Source organism: Lissotriton helveticus, chromosome 11 (assembly GCF_964261635.1).
Source record: "Lissotriton helveticus chromosome 11, aLisHel1.1, whole genome shotgun sequence".
Lineage (NCBI taxonomy): Eukaryota > Metazoa > Chordata > Amphibia > Caudata > Salamandridae > Lissotriton > Lissotriton helveticus.
The window spans coordinates 925,473,500-925,500,335 of record NC_136072.1 but is presented as its reverse complement, the minus strand read 5'-3'; the positions used below and the strand labels follow the sequence as shown (position 1 = coordinate 925,500,335).

General features: G+C 45.4%; 1 protein-coding gene across 6 annotated transcripts in view; it reads right to left on the bottom strand.

Moving 5' to 3' along the window:
* Positions 1–484: 484 nt before the first annotated feature.
* Positions 485–26,836, bottom strand: part of HORMAD2 (HORMA domain containing 2) — a 644,485-nt gene continuing 618,133 nt past the window's right edge. For all 6 annotated transcript variants that reach the window (XM_078667231.1, XM_078667236.1, XM_078667233.1 and 3 more), the window contains one exon: positions 485–776. In XM_078667231.1, coding sequence (XP_078523357.1) covers positions 681–776 — 96 coding nt within the window. In that variant the 3' untranslated portion in view covers positions 485–680. The remainder of the gene's footprint in view (positions 777–26,836) is intronic.

Sequence of the window (26,836 nt, the reverse complement as noted above, 5' to 3'; positions counted from 1 at the left end):
TGTGATATTGCTAATATTGTTCTGTTTTTCGCTGCTTTTGCCACATACATACAGATCTTATTTTGCAACACATTTACAAAAAGCTACAACCAAAATAAACATTAGCTGCTTTATAAACGAACATAAATATGTAATGTCTTGCCAAAATATATGTAATATCTTGCCATAATATGACACCGATCGGGCCTACGACAGAATGTATTACCCTTGTTATTGTACTTGCAAAATGACTACAACATACATTTCAGTGTATTGCTTTGCTTTCTAATAAAATGCAAAATAAAATATAAATAAATAAACGAACATAAATGTCCCCTTAAAATGCACATAATCCATCTATAATCAGTGATCCCTGACACGCTATTCAGTGCTGAAATCTAAATATGTTTATATAAAAGATTAGCAGATGGATGAGAAGCATACTGAAAAAAGAACATGCTGTCATGACGTGAGGGCAAAGTAGAAGCAAAACAAAAGGCACGTATGCAGTCTATTGGGAATATTTTATATTTGACACAAAATGATATGAGTAAAATACACTAAAGTACTCACAGGTCTGAAAGAGTTTAAAACGTTAATATAAAAATAGTGTGTAAATATTTTACAACACTCAGAAATATCTATCCAGTGTATACATCGAGCTTTGTGACGAGTAGCATGTCTATAACAGAGCACAGTCCTTAGTGTTTGTTGGCTGTCAGGTCCATCTCTGGTTCACTAACCTTGCGCTTCCTCGGGCCAATTCCTTCCTCTTGACTGCACGAAAATTCCAGATGCTGCAGAAGTTTAAAGTAAAAAAACAAGTAATTACTACCTAGGCTAAAACGGTTAAAAGTGGGGAAACAGTAAAGAGTCCGTTCCAAGTAATTTCAAAGTCAACCAAACAAAGAGAATCCTTAAAATCACCCACGTTGGATGAAACTCTCTTTCAAGGTTCTGACTATATGTAACATCAATTCTACTTCAGGACCCGCAGGCGAGGATTATGCAACACTTTCTTCGCTTTATTTAACAGTAGTCATCTTGAACAAACACTTCATTTCCCATAACACCTAAGGAAAAGATGAAAACGTCCATCATCCAATCAGGGCACAGGATATTCCTCATATGCTCCTGTCAGCTTTCACTTGTCCGCTTTCTTCACTGCTGCAGCTATAAGATAAGTATCAGGACCACAGACCCCTGTTTGGCATTGATATTATATTCCCATCATTACACATAGAGAAGTAAGGCCTATATAATCGTAATTTTTAGAGAAGAAATGCAAAGTATAGCAAAGTACAGTGCTTTGTAAAAACTGCCCTCCCCCACAACAAGTTGTGGCATGCTTCATCATAGGGCTGCTACAACACTTCGGCACAGACCAACGCTAGAGGTGGAGCAATAGGGTGGTGAAGACAATACAAACACACAGAAATGGAAAATGATCTCGGAAAGAATGAGTGCAGCTCAAAACATCTAAAACTATCTAAGGGATATCCTCATAGTAATATTATTCCTAGATTCCCTTGTCAGGGTCAGGGCCAGACTGGCCGTAGCGGACACCGGGCAATCCCCTGGTGCGCCGCACAGGTCGGGGGCCGTTTTGGGGCCCCAGGGGGCCATTTTGGTTACAGGGTCGTTTCTGCAGCATAGCTGCAAAATCGGCCCTGTAACAAAATCGGCCGAAAATCGGCCCTGGCAAAGAGCTCGGCGGCACCCACAAACCCCCGGGGAAGGGGGGGAGGGGGGCAGCCGAGCACTTTGCCAGGGCCGGTTTTGGTTCCTAGTTACGCCTTGGTCAGGATAAAAGGTATCTCTCTATCAATGGATGGTGCTGAGGTGAGTGTATTAGGCACCCATCACCCCTCTGTTCTGCAAAAAGGTCGACATGTTTTTACTGGATTGCGTGTCTCTACAGGCTTTCGTCAGGACTGTTGGAACCCTGTACTAAATCCTTTTCTATCTATATACAAATCGTATAGCTTGTTACTACACTTGTTACTAGTACAAGTGGGTGTCGTAATCTTACTCCTGTTAGGCTCTGTAAGTGAAGAGAAAGAATACGTACAAGTGAAGGGAGTTCTTGCATCAGTAAATAAAAAGTGCATAAATGTGATAAATTGTGATCAAAACTCTATATTTGCTACCTTTGTCTTCTAAAATAACCATTTTGATGATGGGGTAATGCCCTGTATTGCTTGTGATTTCACGGATGCAATATATCTAAAGCTGTATTTGTGCATTTATTAAAAACAAATATTGAGCACACCTATCAATGCTATGTGAGCAAATCATGCTTATGACACAGACATGCAAAAATTCCAACATGAACGCATGGGTGATGCTGTCGCAACCACTCGGCAGATCTTACCGAATTGATCTTAGTGTACCGCTAGAAGTGGCATGAGGGGAGAGGGCGACCCCCTGTAGTCACACACTATTAGGGAAAATTATAGTTATATGTAAAGAATTAGATATACATCTCATGATTGGGCGTTTTTGTACACACACCACATACTGTCTACGAAATGTGAGGAAGAACGGGTTTTCCCATTACACGTAATCGTCCAGACAAACATGTGCGGCAGGTGCGCTATAATCGCGCACACTGTTCACTAGCCAAAGCGACTCCCCTATCCCCTCCTTACTTCGTCAAGGGTGGTGCACCTCCAACTAGTTGTCCTTCCTGGTGCTCTGTAGGTACCCAGGAGAAGCCCCAAGGTACTGCTCAAGAGGCTATACTTCCTGTCACGTGTTACAGTGGGCAGCGGCCAATGACGTCATGACCCGATAGCGTCAACGTGCAAAGACGCAGCTGGAGCGCTAACCTTGTGTGGTGTTACTAGCGATGGGTATTAGCTGACAGTGTCCTGTATGGGTCAGCGTGAAGCTCCGAAGCTGGAGCGCTCATCTCGCGCTATATTCTGTGGTATTGTCATTCATTGTTAATATAGAGACATGTCCGAATACAGTAGTGTGTTGTGATTGATGACCAATCATGCTGTCTGCATGCCTTGATAAAACCCAATTTTTCTACGTGGTTACTAACCCTCACGTAGCTATATGGCGGTCAATGGCAAAAACGCTGTTTAGCCACTTTTACGTTGCGTTGGTCAGTAGTGCACTATAATACACGCGAAGCATTGCAAGGTAGTGTCTTGCTGATGGCATTCTATGTACCATTAATGCTATTCCTATTATGATGGAACCCTAGGTATAGGCAACTGGCACATGGTGCCGCCCCACTCAAACTAGAGCTTATTTACTTAGGTCTTTTCTTTGGAGGCTTGGAGAACCCGGCCTTATGGGCCGAGCGGCGCAGGGCACGCCTAAGATCTCCGAGTTCACCTGCCTCGACCGACAAAGACACGGGACACTCTGTTTGGCGTAGAAAAGTAGTTTTATTAGCTGCAGCTAAGCACAGTTATCTAAGAAGTACCACACAGGTAGGTTCTCAAGAGACTGCCACTTCAATCTGTGGCGCACAGTCTTTTATACAACACAAGTTTACAATGACAACTCCCAATATACACAAAACTGACAAATAGGAATAGTTTGAAAACAAGCTATCAGATATCTAAAACACACCCTCCTTTCAGACCCCGTGTGCTCTCCTCCCATCAGGTTAATCAACACTGGTGCCCGTAATTCAATTTGCAGGTGGCAAAACATGCGTAGAATGCTTCAAAAGAAGAGCTATGTAACAAGAGAACACACGGAGAGAATAGTGAAGGCCAGTTAAATAAGATAAGGGAGAGAAGAATGGTGGGACCCAAACAGTGGAGTAAGTCATGGATTAATCAGTCTAGACATGGTTTTGCAAACTCGGCCGGACCCTGACATCAGTGTCGTACACAAGGACAAAGGTTGTTCCTTGACGAGAAAAACATCAAGCAGCTGAAATTGACAAAAAGACCATTTTTCCGCGTTAGCCGTGCTGCCTGAGTGAGGCAACATAAAATGGCGACTAAACGCAAAATGGCGGCTGTAGCGAAGCGAGGCTGAAAACTACGTAACCTCAGACCCTCCTTTTGCCATACTCAGGCAAAGCACAAAGGAACCCATTTCAATCTGAGTCAATATCAATGGTCATGAGGTCACTAAGATGTTGTTGCACCATCATCTTAATGTGTTCTGTCTGTTGTGCTACTGGTTTGGAGACACAGATTGTGGCACAAAGTCCACAAATGGCTGGACCACACTGTAGACAAAGACAACAAGAAAAGACGAGTGCTAAAATCATTCTAAGGAAGGTTAGCACTTTCCATCCCCAAGTGGACAGTAGTCCCTAAAACCATCCCATCACAGACCAATCTCCAGTATCTTGGTGGATAGACTCAGAGATGACATGTAGCTTAGAGATGGCTTGGTATACTGTAGGGGCGTTGTCAGGAATATAAATGCAACAACTGGACCCAATCAATTTGCAAACTCCTCCTTTATCTGCAAGTATTATGTATAAAACCATTCTATTCTGTAAGGTCATAAGTCGATCCCCCTGAAGCTCAGCAGTCAAATTTTTCAATGCTCCAGAAGTTACATTGATTGTGGCATCCACCACACGGATCAACTGTCTGATATTTTTGCTATTGGCCATCGGACCCCAAAAGGGGAGAAACCCTTTCAGAAAATCCCCTCCTTCTTGCCCTGCTGTATCTTCTGAATCTACTACTCCTCTAGCAACTCTCTTCTTGTGATAATCAGCAGGAGCGGTGTATGTAGGAGGGAGGAGAAAAGCTACATAACATGTTCCCGAGAAGTGTGTGGGAAGCCATGTATAAGCTTTATCATGACAGATGAAATATGTACCTTGTGATGCCACTAATGGTGCGGGTGTAGGAGGAGTATAGACATAAGTGTGGGAACAGTTGCTCCTCTCTTTCTTAGTTTTGGTATTCTGGCCATTTATTTGCAAGCACAAACGACCTCTTTGGGGTAGTACCCAAATCGGTGCAGAACTCTGTTGCTTGAGCTTGTAAGTAAGGCTAAGAGTATAGCGAGTTATATTCCACCCATCATACGCTCTCTTTTCGTCTTTGGGAATCTTGATGATATCAGCAATCTTTGCCATAGTTACAATGCCTTTTATCAAAGAACTGTGACTGAAATCCACTTCACCATTATAGGATCCACCAGAAGGGTATCGAAGTAAATTCTGGTATGCATTGGAAAACCTAGCCAGATAGGCCCAAGCAGAGAAGGGGAGGACTAGATACGGCATTCCTCTTTGTGTATTATGTGGTATGAGACCACATACCCAACAGTCAGTAACATTTACTATCAACTGATGCTGGTGTAGCAGTTGAATGAACGAATTGTTAATATATTCCATTCTTCTCATTTGCTCGTGATCTGGGAGTGAGTAAAACTTATGCGGTGAAACGGTAGTAGAGGGAGTTAGAGGGACAGAAACGGGAACAGGTACTAACTGCAGGACATGAATAAGCTAATAAACTATTTAAACCTACTAAAACACATAGTGCTACGCCACAACGACCAAATAATAATTTCTTATAATGAGCTCTCTTCAACATTTTAATATCACTTCCTTTCCCTGCACTATCCATTACTCTAAAGGCGTCGCTTACGATAATCTTCCTTAATCACTTGGCTGTGATTGTTAGCCGTCTATGACACTGCAAGTCCTGTTGACCTAGTCACTATTCATGTCACAGCTCAAGACTCCTACAGTGACCCTGCAACTTTGATGGATAGGGGAAAGACATTTTTTTTTCTTTATTGACAGAATTAAAAGAAAGTCAAAATTAATTGTCCTTAGGGGATCTTTTCCTCAAATTATATCGTCTCTTTCCAAGCGTTTTCTGGTCCTGGAATAAATGTTCGGGATCTGCTGTATTGAGTCTCAGATGAACGGGGACAGCTTCCTGTAGAACATCATCGTCCTCTTTCTCCAAGCTAGTCCAATCCAGGTGTGCACTGCTGAACGGCACAAAACTGGGTACCTGCTCAAACTCACTGTCACCAATACCTTCTCGGACCCACTGGTCATACGGCAAAGGCAATGGTACCCTTTTGCAGTGCACACCGTGGATCCAGTGTCTTTTCCCCAGGACCTTGACAGCTGTACGAGTTGTAAGCAGGACTTGTCTTGGAGGCCCCCAGCGAGGTTCCAGGTTCCCTTTTCTCTGGAAATTTTTCAGGCACACCCAATCCCCAGGCTGGATGGTGTGAAGAGGCCTCTGGTAAAGCGTTTTGGACCTGTTGACGAATAACATGCAATTTAGTGGTGAGATCATGCAAATAGTCAACCAACAGTGGGTAGGGGATATCTGAGTACTTTTTGGGTCTGGGGACTCCCCAGACATTAGCTGGGCGTCCAAACACAACCTCGTATGGGCTAAGCCCCAAACGAGAGTGAACAGTAGTTATAGTAGAAAGGAGTGCCAAAGGCAAAGCATCAGGCCAAGAAAGGCCCGTGCTGGCCTGAATCTTTGCTAGCTTAAGTTTGAGAGTGCCATTGTAACACTCTACCAAACTTGCTGACTGAGGATGGTTTGCCGCATGGAATTTCTGTCTAATGCCTAGACCTACACACACCTTTTGCATAATTTCACCTACAAATTCACTTCCATTGTCACTCCAGACAATGCGCGGCAAACCAAACCTCGGGAAGAATTCTTTCAAGAGTATTTTTTGCAGTGGACAAAGCAGTGTTGTCCTTTAGGGGGTAGGCCTCTATCCATCTGGAAAAGGCACAAACCACCACCAGGACATACTTGACATTATTGAAACGTTCCATATGGATGTAGTCTATTTGCAGTACCTCGAATAGGTACGTAGGGGGTGCAAAGTGACCTGCTGGAGTTGGAGTTCCCTTTCCTGGATTATGCATCAAACAAACAATGCAATGTTTCACCACATTTTCTGCACATTTAGGAATACCAGCATTCTGCCATACTGGAGCTAAAAGCTTACATATACCCCGTGCATTAATATGGGCTGGTCCATGGGCCATAGTAACTACAGGCAGTGTCCTCACACATACCAGCTTCTGCATCCCATCTCGCAGGACCTGCAACATACATGCGACTTTCAACATTCCTCGCTGTTTCCTTCGCTATCTCATCTGCAAATGCATTTCCTCGACCCACGTCATCAGTAATCTTTTTATGCGCGCTGCACTTCACAATCGCTATTTGAGTGGGAAGGGCAAGTGATTCAAGAAGGTCAGTTACCAACTGACCATGCTGTATCTTGGTGCCGTGGGAGGTAAAGAATCCTCTTTCCTTCCACAAACGACCAAAACTGTGGGCAACGCCAAATGCATATTGGCTGTCGGTATAGACAGTCACTCTCTTCCCTTTTGCCAACACACATGCTCTTGTCAACGCAATCAATTCTGCAGCTTGCGCTGAATTATGCGGAATACGTGCGGTTTCTACCACTGTGTACAACGTCGTTACTGCATAAGCAGCTGTCGTTTCACCATTAGGGAGCTTGAAACATGACCCATCTACCCATAGGATCCCGTCCGGATCCACAAGTGGTGTGTCCTTGAGGTCTATTCGACCCTTCGTTTCTTCTTCAGTGCGAAGAAAACAATCATGCTGATCTTGTACATTGCTAGCATCCAAAGCAGGCAACAATGTTGCTGGATTCAGAACATTACATCTTTTTATGTGTATGTGACTAGCCAGAAGTGTCAACTCGTATCCAGACAAGCGAGCACTCGTTAAATGCTGAGTTTTCGTCCTATTAAGAAGAGTATCTACTGCATGTGGCACCATAACATTAAGAGTATGATCTAGCACTAGTCCAGCGGACTGACGAATAGAAATTGCCGCTGCTGCTGTTGCTCTAAGGCAACTAGGTAATGCCTTAGCTACTGGATCTAATGTTGCAGAAAAATAGGCACACGGCCTTTGTTTGTCGCCAAATCGTTGCGTCAACACTGATAATGCGCAACCTTCCCTTTCATGCACATAGAGTGTGAAAGGTTTACTGTAATCTGGAGTACCCAACACAGGATCAGAACACAAAGCAGTACGCAAATCAGAAAAACTCTTTTGACATTCATCAGTCCAAGGCAAAGGCTGGGGCTTGTCTTTAAGTGTAAGTGCCAACAGAGGTTTAGCAAGAAGGGAAAAATTTGGAATCCACTGTCTACAGTAAGAGGTAATGCCTAGGAAAGCACGCACTTCTCTTTGTGTGGACGGTACAGGCATTCGTGCAATTGCATAAATACGTTCTGGAGTCAATCGCCTTCCCTCCTTCGACAAGAGATCACCTAAATAGGTAACCTCTTGTCGGCAATATTGTAACTTGGAAGACGATACTTTATGATGTGAATCAGACAAATGCTGTAAGAGCGAAACAGTTGCTGCTTTACAGACATTTTCAGAATCTGCAGCGATCAACAAATCATCCACATATTGGATAAGAGTGGCACCTGAAGGCAAAGAAAAGGTATCAAGTTGTGATTTCAAAGCTTGACTGTATATTGAAGGACTTTCACAATAGCCTTGGGGTGCGCGCTTAAACCGGAAGCTTCGACCTCCGAGAGAGAAGCCGAAAAGATCCCTACTTTCTTCAGCAATGGGAATGCTAAAGAAAGCATTTTTAAGATCGATCACTGAGAACCAAACTGCTGAAGCAGGAATCATGGTAAGCAAAGCGGTGATATCTGGCACAACAGGAAATTGAGGGACGACAATTTTGTTGACCTCTCGAAGATCAATTACAAAACGGTACACAGGTGGCTGAGAGGGATCAGTACGTTTAAGAATAGGCAAAACAGGACTATTGCAAACGTTTCCTCTAGTCTCTTCAACCACACCCTTCTGAACCAAATCATGAACAATGGCCAACAAGGCTCTCTCGCCATCACTGGATATTTTATATCGGGGAACACGTGGCATCTTAACATTGTCTTTAACCGTAATTACATATGGTGGAATTTGCAACAAGCCAACATCATTTGGACCCACAGCCCAAAGTGTAGCAGCAAGTGAACGCAACTCGGGTGGTAGCTGTTCTTTAGATACATACATTGGAGAAGTCAACTTGTCACCTAAAGTGAGGTGCACACCAGAGGGTGAACAATACAGTGTAGCATGTAAACGTTTCAGTAGGTCCAAACCCAATACATTTTCTCCGCATCCTGTCGTTAAAAGGAGTGGAGCTTCCAAATCATATGGACCAATAGAAATGGGCAAAGGACAAGAGATAGGATTTGAAACTGGGGCGCCAGAGAATCCTACAGAAACATTTGTTAAGCCAGACAAAGGTGCCCCAGGGAGTTTAGAATGCATTATAGAACTTCTCATAGCACCAGTATCCAAGAGAAATGGTTCTGTAACACCTAATGCCATAACATTAACATAAGGTCCTTCCTGATCTACTGGAACTGATGTGACTCCCTTACTTTGCCTATGGCTGTCCTAGCTAGTGTGGAAAGCAACGTCCTCATTATCGAAACAATAGTCATCATTGTAGTATTGTGCAGATTGAGAATTCTGCTGATCAAAATAATTTGTAGAGTCTTGAGAGGGAGAGGGACGTCGTTCCTGAGGTGGCGCACCACGACCCCTTCCTCTGGATATGGATCGAGAATCACCACGACCCCGTGGCGCCAATGATCCACCATACCGTTGCAATAAAATTGGACAAGTATTCTTAAAATGACCATCTTCCTTACAATAAGCACACTGGTTGGGGCCCAATGGAGCTCGTGGAACTGAGGGAACTGGCTTCTGCAACAACCTCTGAAACTGTGGAGGCTGTGAAAATGCGGGTTGAGCAGAACGAGGGGGATAAGCCTGTTGCAGAAGAACTTTTGTTTTCAAGTTTTTAGTCTTTTTCTCCGCTTTCTCCTTGTCCTCCTTATCCCTATTCTCATAATATTGAGCAGTGGCCAATATCTGAGCAGTGGAAGAGACAGCCCAAGAACTCTCCGATTGTTTTAATTTATTCGATAATTCTGGAAGTAAATTAAAAACAAATTTGTCTACGAACAATCGTTGTCCACCTTCAGTACTCATATCTTGCCCACTATGTTATGTTATGTTATGTTATTTGTATACTTCTATAGCGCACGGCCACTCCACTGGAGTATCCCGGCGCTTTAACGAAGACACCCAACCGAAGAAGGGGAGAACATAACACTAAAAGGGCGTACAAACACAGAAACAGCATCAAGATTAAGGGAAGAGCCAAGTCTTAAGGGCCTTTCGGAAAGACAGAAGACTAGAGGTCTGTCTTAAAGAGATTGGAAGATCATTCCAAGCATGAGGAGCTAAGTAGCGAAAAGACCGTCCTCCTGCTCTTGCCCGTTTGATAATGGGAACACTCATTTTTGATAAGGACGAGGATCTGAGAGATCTGGGGGGGTATACCAAGACAGTCGTTTGGAAATATATTTGGGGCCTATGCCATGTAGGGCCTTGAAAGTCGTGGTCAAAGTTTTAAATAGAATCCTTTTAGCAACTGGGAGCCAATGCAGTGTGGAGAGAAGATCAGTGGCTCTGGCTTTTCTTGGAAGACCAAAGATGACTCGGGCTGCAGAATTCTGGGCGATTTGCAGACGCCTGACCAGGTATTTGGGAAGTCCCAGAAACAAAATATTTGCATAATCCAACCTGGAGCAAATCAGTGCCTGGACAATAATTTTTCTGTGCTGGATAGAAACTAGGGGGAGAAATTTACGAAGCATCCGCAGGATGCCGAAACATTTCCCAGTGAGAGATGAAATATGTGGTCCGAAAGATAGCTTGTTGTCAATCACCACTCCCAAATTTTTGGCTTTCACAGACGAGCTAGTGGGAGGAGACATATCTTGCGGCCACCAGGTTTTCCAATCAGGCTCAGATGTACAGCCAAAGAAGAGCAACTCCGACTTGTCGGCGTTGCACTTCAGCCCATGGCGCCCAAACCACTCAAAAACAGCACTCAAACAGCCGTTGACCTGGACACCATCAAACTGGCCATCCTTGTTGCTTACAAAGAGGAGCTGGGTGTCGTCAGCATAGCTGACAATCCGGGCGCCGAAAGACTCCGCTGTCACCGCCAGGGGGGCCATAAAAATGTTAAAAAGGAGGGGGCTCAGGATGGAACCTTGAGGGACCCCCACTTCAAGTGGTGACATTTCGGCGGAGAAGGGAGGCGCCCAGATTGTCTGCCGGCGGTCGGCTAAGAAGGATTTGAGCCAATTCCACAACGTTCCCCGCAGACCAAAGTCCCAGAGTCTGGAAAGAAGAAGTGCGTGGGGAACGGTGTCGAACGCCGCCGACAGATCCAGCATAATCAGTACCACTTTTTTTCCAACATCCAACTCCTCCCTGATGGCATCTGTGACTTCAAGGAGCGCGGTCTCCGTGCTGAAATTTGCACGGAAGCCAGATTGAGTGCTATGCAACAGACCCCTTTCCTCGATAAAATTGGAAATAGATCTGTGAGCAAACCTCTCAGTCACTTTCGCCAGAGCAGGGAGTAAGGAGATGGGTCTATAATTTGCATGGACTGAAGGGTCGAGCGCTGGTTTTTTAATGAGTGGCAGGATCATGGCGCTCTTCCAAGCTTTGGGAACTACCCCGGAAGAGAGCGACAGATTCAAGATGGGATTTATCAGGTCATTTAGAACAGGTGCCATATTTGCTAGACACTTGGCAGGGCAAGGGTCCTGTGGAGATCCGGATTTAAGACTTGTCAGAATAGCAAGAGAACTCTCATGATCTAATGGGGGAAAATTGCACAGAAAGGGGCCATGATCTGGCAAGGGAAACCCCAGACTTGTCGTATGCTGCTGGAAAGTGGCCTGGAGAGATGATTGAATAGAGGTAATTTTCTGTACAAAGTAGACAGCTAATTCCTTCAGCCAGGTTTCGGAGTGAGCATGGGTCGGAGTATAGGCAGAGGGAGAGGTGAAATCTTTAACCACCCTGAAAATTTCCTTGCAAGAATGCTCCGCTTCATTTATTCTAGATTCCAGATAGGATTTTTTACCATCCCAAATTAATTTATGGTAGGCTCGAGTCAGCGTCTTAAAATTTAGCCTCTCAGTATGATCATAAGATCGCCTCCATGCTCTTTCTGCTTTCTTAAGATCTTGTCGTGCTTTTTTTAGATGAGGGGTAAACCAAGGGGCAGATGTTCTCTTGTCTGCAGAATTTTGTTTCTTGGCCGGAACCAAGCTCTCTAGACGATCTGTGAACCAATTATGAAAGAGATCGATGTAATCCTCTACATTGTCAGAGGTGGGACACGGGAAGTTAGTTAAAACATTTGATAGCATCTCTCTAGTAAGAAGATGGAAAGATTTAGAGAGATGCTTTAACGACCCTGCTGGTTTGGACCGTGATGAAACCATGACAGAGATGGAAAAAGTGATGAGAAAATGATCTGACCACAAAACTGGCATGGGAGGGTCAACACAGATAGGAAAAGTAGAAAAAATCTGGTCGAGCGTGTGGCCTTTATTATGAGACGGTCCTGCCACATAAGGAGATAGGCCAAGCACGGAAGTAATATCTAACAGTTTTAGAGTGTCCGGATCCGAGCTATTGTCCATGTGAATATTTAAGTCACCTAATAGAAAGCAATGATTGGACCTAAGGCATTGTATTGATAGGGCTGCCTGTAGTTCTTCCAAAAACAGCCCCACCGAGCCTGGTGGTCTGTAGACCAGGATACCAGTACAGGCCTGGGAAGATGAGAGCTGGAGAGTGAAGCCTAATGCTTCGCAGCCCTGTATATTATCTACTGAGAACGTACGGCATACAATATTCTTATTAACTATAATAGCCACTCCACCACCTCTACCAGATGACCTATCTTTCCTATAAATGTTATAGGCGGAGGGTACGGCATTTGCCAAATCGGGAGGGGAAGATTCAGACAGCCAAGTTTCCGTAAGGAACAGACAGGATATCTTAGAATCCTGTAACATATTCCAAATGTCTAGAGCGTGGCCGGGTAAGGATCTGGTATTCAGTAGTAAACATTTATGCTGGATGGGTGGGCTGACCTGCGTAAAAGATTTCCGATCAGGAAGGCGCCAGCCACATGTACTACACCCTTTCTTCAGAGCCCGCCCTCCCGGGAATACATGATGGCAGCGACCACACGGGGGGCGGAAGGAGCGTAGCTCGGGGCTGGAATACGTGAGTATAATGAGACACATAATGCCACTAGCACAGGTAGAGGGTATATGCGAAAGTCGCCCGGCCCCGTCCGCCTCCGTGCCGCGGACTGGCGCAGACTGGCTACTCTTTGGCGCCTCTTCGGCGCGTATTCGGCGCTACCGCTGCGCGTCACCGCTGCGCTAGTCAGTGAGAGGTCTTATAGATTAGGTGAGGGTGGAGACTAGTCCGCCGACCTCTCCAAGATGGCTGGCCAGGATGGAACAGCCAGGAACCAGGAAGTGGTGTCGCTCCAAAGCTCCCTCCACGACAATCAGCACAGAAGCTGTGGTGGACCGGGGAGTAGCGAGCAAAATGCAAGTAGGAGCAGAGCAATTGTTTTTAAAACACAATATCACATGTAAAAGCACATTATCACATTATCACGCTCGAAGATATTTAAAAGATACTAAAAAGATCAATAAAACGATATGAAGTGTTTATAGTAATCCTAGTGAAAGTATAGCGCTGGTGAAAGTATAGCGCTAGCGCTGCAATCTTCGTTTTGTCAATGATTGCGCGCGAGAGACTCCCGCCCTCAAATAGTCAGGGCGAGGGGGAGACTAGTCCGCCGACCTCTCCAAGATGGCTGGCCAGGATGGAACAGCCAGGAACCAGGAAGTGGTGTCGCTCCAAAGCTCCCTCCACGACAATCAGCACAGAAGCTGTGGTGGACCGGGGAGTAGCGAGCAAAATGCAAGTAGGAGCAGAGCAATTGTTTTTAAAACACAATATCACATGTAAAAGCACATTATCACATTATCACGCTCGAAGATATTTAAAAGATACTAAAAAGATCAATAAAACGATATGAAGTGTTTATAGTAATCCTAGTGAAAGTATAGCGCTGGTGAAAGTATAGCGCTAGCGCTGCAATCTTCGTTTAGTCAATGATTGCGCGCGAGAGACTCCCGCCCTCAAATAGTCAGGGCGAGGGGGAGACTAGTCCGCCGACCTCTCCAAGATGGCTGGCCAGGATGGAACAGCCAGGAACCAGGAAGTGGTGTCGCTCCAAAGCTCCCTCCACGACAATCAGCACAGAAGCTGTGGTGGACCGGGGAGTAGCGAGCAAAATGCAAGTAGGAGCAGAGCAATTGTTTTTAAAACACAATATCACATGTAAAAGCACATTATCACATTATCACGCTCGAAGATATTTAAAAGATACTAAAAAGATCAATAAAACGATATGAAGTGTTTATAGTAATCCTAGTGAAAGTATAGCGCTGGTGAAAGTATAGCGCTAGCGCTGCAATCTTCGTTTAGTCAATGATTGCGCGCGAGAGACTCCCGCCCTGGTCGATGGTCGATGAAGGTCTCCTCAAACCGAGTAAAGAAGTCGGAGACACTTTCATCCGTCTTTTGCTTACACGCCGCTAACTTATCCCAATTAACGCGCATCGCAGGCATTAAATTCTTCATCAAATCTATTATTTTTCCAGGCAATTCTGTGATGAGGACATCTGGTTTGGCCACACCTACTTGACCTGCATCCGCAGCTGTAATGGCAGCCCAATCACCACCTAAACCTGCCGCATGATCCTGCCTACGAATCTTGGTCCATATTGCTTGTGGGACTACATTCCCCATAAGTAAGTCAATATCTGCCAGATTCATAATGCAGGCGTCAACAGTCTGGGACAGCTCTTTATAATACCCAGCGGGATTCTTACGAGGGTCCGGCAAAGACTGTTTGAGTGCCAATACTTCCGACCGTTTCCATATACGCTAAAAGTGAGCAGGAACACCTGGATTAGCACCTGCTTGAGGAACCTCATCTCTCCATATCGGAGGAACTTCTCGCATAGGATATTGTGCCGTTTTACGATGAACCGCGGGATCAGGCTCAAGAGAATTTTGAGAGAAAAGGGTAGATCGAAAAGCAACAAGTTTCTGAACAGCATGCTCTACGGCAGGACCCACAATAAGTCCCTTATCAAATTGATCCTGTATGTCGAATAAATCCTGAGCAGGCGAGTCTAGATCTACGTCTCCCCATTCCTTAATCAGAGTATTACACATGACATCAAATACATATCTCTGTGTGGGCGCGTTCCATTGGAGGAAAGTATCTAAGATATCACGTGTACTATACTGTACATGACTCATAATCCAATTATAAGCAAGGGAATCTAATTTAGTCCGTTCTTCCAAATCTGGAAACTGACTACGAGATTGCCTCCTAGACGAGGCAGGAGAGAAGAAAAGAGGTCCAAGAAAAGGCGACAAAAGACCCGAGACAGTGTCGACTAAACGCCGTCGAGCTGCAGGGGAATCTGACACTAAAACGGGGGATAATGTATTCTGCAAGACAGAAGAGGAATCTGTAGCAAAAGAAACGGCAGATGGAGAAGGCTGAGGCACAGGAGATTGGGGTACCAATATTGCTGGCAGAGGGGGTTGAGGCGGAATCACAGGGACAGGCAACTGTGCAGGAAGTACAGCGGCTGCATTGGCAGCGGGCTGTAATGGCGGTGCATTAGCTCCTAACACATAAGGCGGAGGTAATGTCAATAAATGGGACATGAAAGAATCATCATCAGGCGTTTCACTCTTTGATACAGTAGGTAACACAGGATAGCATCTATCTATTGCCATACGATGTTGTCTTTCTAACACCTCAATCGCCTGATCAGCTTCGTCATTTTTAAACTGTTGGGCAGCTTGTAGAATCAACATACTCTGTTCTTTCTTATCTTTCTTTATTTGCTTAATTTCTTTCTGTTTGGCTTCCTTGCGCCATAGGCGAAAGGAGTCGAACATTGCCGGCCGGGCTTTTCTCTTGAATAAAATCGCTTCTAAATTATCTAATATATCTGACTCAAAAGACCCATGTTGTGGCCATTGCAAAACACCGTCCTTTTTAGTGTAACGGGTCCATGTTTCATTAAAAACTATAGGACCCAGACCGTGCTTTGAGTAAAGTTCGTAAGTAGGAGTTCCAACTGGAGGAATTGGACAAGAATCCTCTAGTCGGGAATCCGCAAAACAACCACAACAACAAAATTTCTTAAACTTACTAAATCCAGGCATTTCGTAACAAACTGGACTTCCTTACAAACGTCAAGGGATTTTCAGACAATAGAGTCACAGCACAAACGTACTTACCCCCTGGCTTCGGTTAGCGCGCTAATCGAATAACAAAATACCAAAAACAAAGAGAGTGGGCGCTACCCACAAATACTTCACTAAATGCTTTTCTCACGCCAACAGATGTCCGTCTATCGTCTCGCGATACCAATCATCACCAAAGGGCCAAGGCAGGGCGACAGTCAGGGCAGCAGTCGTCAGCAGCCGTTGGGAAGGAGTAGCCACGCTTCAAAAGACCTTCGGTCCACTTGGACATGCAGGGGTCGCTCACGTGGTTCGCGAAATCCTCCGGAATTTTCTCGCAAAGCTCCTCACGACTCTCGGGCAAAACTACTACCGCTGAAGTCGCCCACACGTTGGGCCGCCAATTGGAGAACCCGGCCTTATGGGCCGAGCGGCGCAGGGCACGCCTAAGATCTCCGAGTTCACCTGCCTCGACCGACAGAGACACGGGACACTCTGTTTGGCGTAGAAAAGTAGTTTTATTACCTGCAGCTAAGCACAGTTATCTAAGAAGTACCACACAAGTAGGTTCTCAAGAGACTGCCACTTCAATCTGTGGCGCACAGTCTTTTATACAACACAAGTATACAATGACAACTCCCAATATACACAAAACTGACAAATAGGAATAGTTTGAAAACAAGCTATCAGATATCTAAAACACACCCTCCTTTCAGACCCCGTGTGCTCTCCTCCCATCGGGTTAATCAACACTGATGCCCGTAATTCAATTTGCAGGTGGCAAAACATGCGTAGAATGCTTCAAAAGAAGAGCTATGTAACAAGAGAACACACGGAGAGAATAGTGAAGGCCAGTTAAATAAGATAAGGTAGAGAAGAATGGTGGGACCCAAACAGTGGAGTAAGTCATGGATTAATCAGTCTAGACATGGCTTTGCGAACTCGGCCGGACCCTGACATCAGTGTCGTACACAAGGACAAAGGTTGTTCCTTGACGAGAAAAACATCGAGCAGCTGAAAGTGACAAAAAGACCATTTTTCCGCGTTAGCCGTGCTGCCTGAGTGAGGCAACATAAAATGGCGACTAAACGCAAAATGGCGGCTGTAGCGAAGCGAGGCTGAAAACTACGTAACCTCAGGCTCCAATCAGGTACTTGCATACTCATGGTCTTCCTAATGTGGTCCACGGGATATCATCATTGAGATTACGCTCATGACTGCGCAACCTGTACACCCATTTTTGTTCTCGTAGAAAAAGGACCCTGTTGGGGTCCCTCGTGTTGACTTTGATATAGGGTTTGCCTAGTACTGTCCAGTACATATCATTCACCGTGTGTTTCATTTCTGCATAATGAGTAGATAAATAGAAATCAAATAAAGCTTATTTATCTATCTAAGAGAATCATAAAAGCACATAAAAACATGCCATACAAATTACATATTATACAAAACAACAAGGGCACCCATTCGAGTCAGCACAGGACCTTGGGGAACATATTAATGAAGACAACAGTGGTCCCATGCACAAGAGAATTGAGAGCACAGAATGAATATAGACACGTTGGAGACTATATTAAGTACTGACTTGTCCAGCCGGACAGAGGTCCAATTTTTACATTAAACAACGAATGTTTTGAAAGAATACCTTCAACAATTCCATATGGAGGGGCACAAGCCTGTACCCAAACATATACAAAATGGCATAGTGAGGAAGGTGAACAGAGAATAGAACAGAGTTTTTAGGCAAAAGCTGTTGTTTTCTGTAAATATTACAGTAACAGAAATTCAATTTAACACCATTACTAGCCTAACATAGCAATTTATGCATTTCACAGTATATGGTGTTTTAAATGTCGACGGCGTTTCGATCCAATTTACAGAATCACAGGGATCATCATCAGGACTGAATAATGCCTAAATGTTACAAGCCATGATAGCCACTGGGATCAGCCTGAGCACCGTTGGTTCCGTCCAGGTAGAGAACAGCGTGTTTTTGATCCAGGGTTGGAACGGGCAAGGTATTAATTGCCGATTATAACGGGGTGAGCGGGGATCAGTCTCCCGGTATTTGGCAGATGATAACAAGGGCGCACCAGCAGTTATCATCTATTCTCTCATAAAAGCTCTGCTACCATCATTGAAAACGAAATTAAAGGTTTATAAGCGCGCCTGCGCTCTGTGGCAAGGAATCCAGAAACAATAACTAAAGCGCTCCTGCGCTATACTCTAGTACAATGTCATAGGCTTCCCTGTGATGAAAGACAGAAAGTTATGAGCGCGCCTGCGCTGGTGGTAAGAGAAACCCAGAAGCGCTCCTGCGCTAAGCCCTAGGAATCGTTAAAGCGCTCCTGCGCTAATACAAGGAAAGTCAAAGCGCTCCTGCGCTACTACCAAAGAAACAAGCGCTCCTGCGCTAGCACACCAGAAAGGAAACCAAAAAGCGCTCCTGCGCGAAACCAATGAAAAAGAAACAAGCGCTCCTGCGCTGAGTAAAAATGTGTCCCAAACGTGGGGTCTTTTGGGAGGACTTTGTAATTTCTTGCATCATTTGATAGTCTGATGCACTCCTGGTCATATGCTACTCTCGTTTAGAGTACTATGGCACATCCCTTGTACACAGGCTTTATGACCATGTCCTGGTTATTTTTCAGTTGGTCAAGTGGCTCTTTTTCCTCTCTACTGAGATCTCTGAATGGTTGCATGTAAGTTTTGGCTAGCTCTTCTACCTCACGCATGATCGCTCTTTCAAAAGTAATGACTTCGAGTGGGAGATTCTACCAAGGTGTCCCTCCCTTCCCCTTGGGTGAAGACCTGGTGGATGGTAGTTTCCCCTAATAGGGAAGGGCCTGAAAGAATTTCCAGGACAGCTTCCTCATTGTAACAACATAATTCGTGGTAGGTGTGTTCAACTCGATATTGCACAATAATTATTATATTGCCTGCATATTTTCTGAGTGCTTGTATTGTCCTGCACATTTTGTAATGTACATTGCCTGCATATTTTGCTGTGTATAGATAGTAGCCAAGGAGCCAAGAAAGTCGCAACCGGCATGACTCGCGGGTGGCGGGGGGGTTGGGGGGGGGGAGGTCGTGCAGGGGGAGGTTTAATTTTAATTATATATTTTTTTAAACAACTTACCTTAGCCACCTAATCTGGTCCCAGGTCATTTCTGCTCCTCTCAGCCACAGCCTCAGGAGAAGGAAGCAGGCAGCCTTCCTCCCCTCCCCATAGCCAATCACAACACTGCAATGGCAGCGCTGCCATTGGCTGGGACGCCGACTGCACCGGCATCTATAGGGAGGCCGTTTTCTCCATGAAGCCTACATGGAAAAAATGGCAGAGGGCGCATGACTGGTTTGGTCGCCCTCAGAGGGCCGACCAAACAGTCGGGCCCTGCGACATTGACCTAGCCACTCCTCCCCTGTCCTGTTGCTGGACCGCCCACCCGCCCGACCGCCCCCCAACCAAATGCATCTGCTTTCAAGCACTGCATGAAGCAGTAACATAAATTGGTATACCATTTTATGTTACTGCTTATGGCACTGCGAGAAAGCAAGTGTGGCAACGCTCCTCCGCCCACATGGAATAGCTGCCCCTGACCAAGGGAACGCTCTAAAGCTCCTTCATGGCAGCTTTGATCATTCCACTTCGTGTGCGGCCTCGGAGCGGGCATGAAGTGGTTATCCGGCCACTTGAGGGTGCGAGCCTGATGCAGGCACCTCTCCCGGCCTCCGCGGATCAGAGGACACTTTGGCATTTCACCTCACTAACCAGTCAAGCACCTCCGACTGCATTTGTAGGTGCAGGGAGTGCCCTATCCCGCCTGGAGTCTCTTTGTCTCCCTGTGGTCTGTATTTTAAGCGATTATAGCGGCAGCTCCTGTAGGATAAAAACCAACACTGACCCAGGGGGTGTGAGATTGGCCCAATTTAAATCAGGGGTGTGTGGTGTCCTGTGAGGCTTGCATCCTCTCATACTATATAATTGTAGCATTTTCGCTACCCCTACTACTGGATCTGGGTCTCCCCCCCCCCACCACCAGTTCATTGATTACCCTCTATAGCGATACACATGTGATTCAAATTCAAATTCAAATAGTGCTTTATTCGAGTAATTACTCATAAAAGCAAAACATACACAGAGTATTAACAATATAAAATAGGATTAAATTTACACTCAAATACATTTACAAAGCATTATAGGGTCCATAAAATACATTTGGTTAAAAGGATTCTCACAGTAATTGTTAAATAATTAAAAAGAGATTTGATTAATGCAATATTATAAAAACATGTACGTTTTAAAAAAAAGCGATAGTGTAAGTAAGTTAATATAATCAAATTTTACAAACAGAGAATAGTTAACCAACTAGCAGTCTCTGCAATAATATAAATACAGAGAATAGACAATTAACTAGCAATCCCTGTAAAAGATCAATTTCGTTGTTATTCTAAAAACAGGGTATTACAGACAGAGAATAGTTAATTAACTAGCAATCTCTGCCTGATCGCCCATGCCCAGCCCATATATTTCGCTGTTGCTATTAATATCCATGTAAGTGGGCTTGAACATATAATTCGCAGAGCAACAGAACTACAAGTAGTCCCCAGATTCCTACACATTGGTGCCAACCAAGCCCGCCTAGGGGCACAGTATGCTTTGCAGGAGACCAAAAAATGACCAAGGGTTTCCTTCCCCGTTCCACAAACGGGGCAAATGTCACACCCCCCTAAGCCCCATTTGGCTGTCAATGATCTTATGGGGAGGGCTCCAGCTCTCAATTGGAATAACAACTTCCTATCACTTGGTTTTGAGATAATATCCCAATACATCTCCAGAGCCGGGTATAGTTTTACCTCAAGAAAACCCGCAGACATAGACCCGTTGCTACTGCTACTCAAACTCCTGCTAGCAACGTGTTCCCAAAATATATTTTTTAGGACAGATTTGGAAGGAAATGATTCACCAGCTGGATCAAGCCATAAGGGACTTAACCCAAGCTCAAACAACATTGCCTTGAGTGTATTGAGCCAACTGATTTTATGGAAGCAGTCCGCCTTTATAATATCAATAAAACCTTCAGCATAGTGAGCTAGTTCGGGAGTAGTCCAGAGTCTTCGCCAATATAAAATTGGACGTAATCGGGCTAAGTCCTTAATCTGATTCCTACCAAGCTCATATCTTAAAGGCAGGAGAGGAGTGCTTTTCGGGGTACCTGTAAGTAGCCTTAAAAATTTGTTCTCTGACCCTTGTAGGGAGTTCAAATTTTCAAAACCCCACATCTCTGCACCATAGAGTGCGGACCCGATAGCCTTTGCTTCATAAACCAGCAAAGCTGTCTTGACTGGTTTGGTCATAGACTTCCTATGTTCCGAGTTAATGACACCCGATAATTGCTTATGTCGCAAGGTTGCAATGTTAATATGCTGATTCCACCTGTTGTTATCTGCAATAAGGATGCCCAAATATGTGAATGAATTTACCACCTCAAGAGGCCGCCCACTCATTACTATTTTGGACTTAAAGCTACGATGTGGTTTAAAAGTCATGAGTTTAGTTTTAGTAGCGTTCACCTCCAAGCCGTGTTCTCCACAAAAATTCTCAAAAATAAACAGGGCATGCTGCAGACCACTAGGGGTTTTAGACAATATAAGAGTGTCGTCCGCAAACATAAGTATAGGGATTTTTAGCCCTGCAAGTGAAGGAGCATCGACAGGAGCTGGTATCATACGGGAGACGACACCATTTATGTACAAAGTGAAAAATGTTGGAGCCATTGAACACCCTTGTCGAACCCCTCTTTCTACAGGAAATTCTGCTGTTGTCATATCATAGCAACCCCATTGGATTTTAGCAAAAGTAAACTCATGCAAGCGCATTACCAGGGTCAACAGTTCCGCAGGGACCCCCAGACCCTGTAAAACTTGCCACAGTTTGGCCCGTGGCACCAGGTCGAAGGCAGCCCTCAAATCGACAAAAGCCGCGTAAAGGCTGCCACCTCCCAGCACCACAGACTTCCATTGAAGCAATTGGAATCGAAATACTTGGTCCACCGTACTTGTTGCCCTACGAAAACCTGCATGATAGGGTGAAATAATATTATTGTCCTCTGCCCAATCCAGGAGGCTATTAACAACCACTCGACCAACTACTTTTTGTACAGTGTCGATAAGGCTTATTGGCCTGTAGTTACCCGGTTGAGCACGGTCACCCTTTTTAAACACAGGAATTATCACTGCTCCTTTCCACGAAGCCGGGACCTCCGCACCATTAGCAATGAAATTGATCAGTAAATGAATGTATTTACACCACCGCTCTTTATCGTTTAAAAAGATGTCTGCAGGAACGCCATCAGAACCAGGAGCACGTCCTTTATTTGCAGCATCTAAAGCAATCATAATCTCTTTTTCAGTAAAAAGATTACCTTGAGAGAAGGACACGTTAATACTGTCTTCACCTGTAATCTGAGTATTAAGAGCATACTGTGAGCTAAAAAAAATTATCCAAGCCTCCTGAGGAATGTTGTTATTGGGGGGTTCATCAACTCTCTCACTACCCCATTTAACAATATTCCAAAATGCTCTGGAGTCCTTTCTATCGCTCGCTTTCTTCAATTTGCACCAATGCAGCTCGTCCCATTCTCTTTTGGCTTTCGCTATGCACATTTTATAACTCTTTCTAGCTAGGCGAATAGATTCAACCACCCTCTTTTTAATGGCCTGGCCCAGTGCAAGTCGTGCTGCCCTACATTCAGCGTTATACCATTTTGCCTCTTTTCTGTTTCTTATCCCATTTCGCCTAACAGGTTTCAGAAAATGTTGTTTGATCCCAGCAAAAAGGGTATTGTGGATGTTGACCACGTCCCCCAGTTCAGATGGTGAACCGTTGATTGTACCCAGAGCTGCTATAGCCTTGTCAGTTTCCCAATTAATGTTCTCAATTGCCTGTTGGTTGATCACAACACTAGCCCATTTCAACCTACGCATACTATTTTCTGGAATAATCAACGGTGGAGCTAGGGTGTTCTGGCAAGATAAGCTTGTCCCAGCGGGCCACCATTTATGTTCTACACATAGGGGGTTATGATCACTCTCAGGTCTCATGGTTACCTCCATATCACAAACAGATGGCCACAATGCCAAGCTACAGATAACATAATCTATCCTGCTTCTGAATCTCCCATTATCAAAGGTCATAGATCCGTTTTTATCCGACATTGTACGGCCATTCAGGGCTCTTAGGCCTTTTTCTAGGCACATAGCATTCAAGTCTATAATGTCCTCAGTCCACCTCGAGACTGGCTTTAAATCTAACGCAGGTATGCCCCATTGTTGATCCTCATCTGCTTCAAGGGAGGCCTCAGAAGTGACCAAGGGCTCAAAAGTTCGGTTAAGGTCACCCGCAATTACAACATTGTTACCAATGGAAAAAGTATCCAGAAAATTTCCCAAGGCAATTAGAACATCAGATCGTCCACCCTTTACACCCCTAGCATATACATTATATATATCAAGCGACCCAGTTTGACCACTAGATACCCTGATCAACTGGATGTCGTTATTACTAGTCTCTATGTTTTTGATGGTAAGTTTAAGGGTCTGACGAACCGAAATTGTAAGTCCCCCCATTGGTCTCCCTTTAATACCCTTTATAGCTGGCACCGAATAATTTAGATAGCCTAGCATAAAAACAGGTTCACAAGCCCAGGTTTCTTGGAATATACAAACGTCATACAAACCAACAAAGCCGAGCCATTCCCCACAGTCTAGCTTAGAGCACAGCCCAGCCAAATTCCAGCAGATTAAGTTCCCCACCCCGGTCGCACAAACAGGTTGCACATCAAGATTTGAGTTTAAAGGACAAGCACAGGACCCTCCTACCACTGATGCTACTGGACTTAACTGAGCTACGGAACTTAAAGTGGCCAATTGGCCAGCCTCTTTACCGTTATAAACAGGCAGCGTGCATGGACTTTGGTCTTTTATAGCTGATGGCAGTAAATTACTACCACCAGGGAGTCAATCGCAATCGTTCAAATTGGAAAAGGCTGAGAACCTGTTCTCAAGGTTGAGTCCCCACTCAGCGGGTTTAGCAACACTCCTCCCCTTGGCTGACACCAAGTTCCATTTTGTCCTTAATGTACTCCTATTCGGACCCTTTCCACTCCTGTAATAAAAAAAGTCTAAGGTAAGCGGTACAATGTCATTAGATCTTCGCTGTGGTGGTAGAAGGTTGGGCAGTATATTGGTCAATACTTCGGGGACTGAAAAATTCAAAACGACACAATCACCCCTAAATCTTTTTACACTACACCCAATCCACTCCACCCTCCTGGCCATAACTAATTCCTATGCCAGCTGTTGCTTGCCTCGGTAAGTTATCTCCATATTGTTAGTTAACCAGTGTAAAGCCTTGGACATCAATGATGAAGTAGTTTCTTCCTGACCTGGAGCCAATTTAGGAACGTTAGCCAATACAAGAACTAATGGGGAAGCCTCAACTATAAGCTCAACTGAGCCATTCACAGGTTCAGTCACTGTGGATATCACTGATGGAATATCGTCCCCTTGTGACCCATCCGCCTCAACTGCCTGGTGGACCACCTGTTGGTTAGTTCGTGGAAGAACTCCACCGCCCTCAGAACTAGAGGTTCCCTTCTTTAACTCAACTCTATTAGCAACCTCTTCAGGCAGTTTCTCTACTTCATCCAGAGTTTTACTCAATATGCCCTCTAATCGGTTAACCTCATTGGTAAGCTTTTCAATCCTGCCTATCAACGGCTTTACAATTCCCTTGATCTTGGTATCTATCAATCCCAACAGCTTTTTAAATTGATCATTACTTAAGGACATACAGGCTTCTTCTATTAACCCTTCCTCCTCTGCCAGAGTGTTACTAGGTGGAGAGGCAACCTTTTTTCGACTTGAACGAAGTCCTCCACGCTTTGGCTGGCACTTTTTATCTCCTCTAGTAGTGCGCGGCGCAGGGACTGGGGTAGGGGTTTTATCTTCATTTAGAATAGCCTCATCTTCGCTGTCACCCGTTTCCAGCACATAGTTAGTCTCGTCCAAAGTAATATTAACATCAGGATCCAGGATTACAACAGGGCAATTATTATCAACTGCTTCAAGGGTTTGTACTACCTCAGGTACCATCACAATAGATATAGGTGATTTAGGTGTTTTTGGAGACCCACCCAGCCCAAGTGAGGATCTCCTCTCACTATTAATTTTAGACACAACCTGTACTAGGTAATTATCAATAGTATTCATTGCTGGGGATACCTTTTTACCAGACATAATAACCCAGTAGGCAATAACCTTTCCAGACCACTGATATGCAAAAGCTACGTGTACCACACACCCACGAAGCAGCTTAGCCACAATACAAACAGAGTCAATAGCCAATTGGGTCCAGCGTCGTCCTCGTGCAATAACAAAGTCTCACCTTATAGTTACAGACAAAGTCAATGGCCCAGTCCAGTCTCTGCCAGTTTCGGACTGTCTTAGACTGTCCGCCCTTTGTTCGGGCTTCTTCCGGCGCCCCGCACGCGTCCCGCTTAGCGTGAGGGGTGTGGCTTTATAGGAGGAGCAGGGGCGGGAAGAGACTCCAGGTGCGCTGCGGTGATCCTGCGCGGGAACCCTGGGTCTCGCAGTCCCGACCCCTGTTTCAATGGCCTCACACTCTCCTGACAATATCTTCACCCTTTCCACAGGGCTCGGCAGGCAAGGGACAGAAGAAGCCAGGACACTAGTTCTGTGTACAGCTGCGAGCGGCACCCGCGGAGCGGGGGCCGCGAGCTGTTATGAAGGCAGGCAGGCAGGCAAGGAGGAGCTGGCAATCAGGGAGGAGCAGGGGCGGGAAGAGACTCCAGGTGCGCTGCGGTGATCCTGCGCGGAACCCTGGATCTCGCAGTCCCGGCCCCTGTTTCAATGGCCTCACACTCTCCTGACAATATCTTCACCCTTTCCACAGGGCTCGGCAGGCAAGGGACAGAAGAAGCAAGGACACGAGTTCTGTGTACAGCTGCGAGCGGCACCCGTGGAGCGGGGGCCGCGAGCTGTTATGAAGGCAGGCAGGCAAGGAGGAGCTGGCAATCAGGGAGGAGCAGGGGCGGGAAGAGACTCCAGGTGCGCTGCGGTGATCCTGCGCGGAACCCTGGGTCTCGCAGTCCCGGCCCCTGTTTCAATGGCCTCACACTCTCCTGACAATATCTTCACCCTTTCCACAGGGCTCGGCAGGCAAGGGACAGAAGAAGCAAGGACACAAGTTCTGTGTACAGCTGCGAGCGGCACCTACATGTGATACACAAGTGAGTTTATTCATGGAAGAATGAGGACAGGTCATGGCGACCGATGAATATCTACCCTTCGGGTCGGGTCTGTCTACAGAGGGAATGTGTGGTCCGGATTCTGACATGCCTGACCACAAGGAACTGATACCCTCCCTCCTCTGAGTGGACCCCTGCCGATAAGGTGGCCACAGAGTTGGCAGATAGGTTATGCAAGTCCCTTGATAAGGAAATGCGCAACTGCCTGTGGGTGGAATGTCACCGTCCCTCCTTGGACATAAAGTAGCCGTAACACCAGAGATGGACCCCAGAATGGCCATTTTCCTGGCAAGAATGTTAGGGATCCAAAGAAGGGCATTGGTCGCTCCTAGC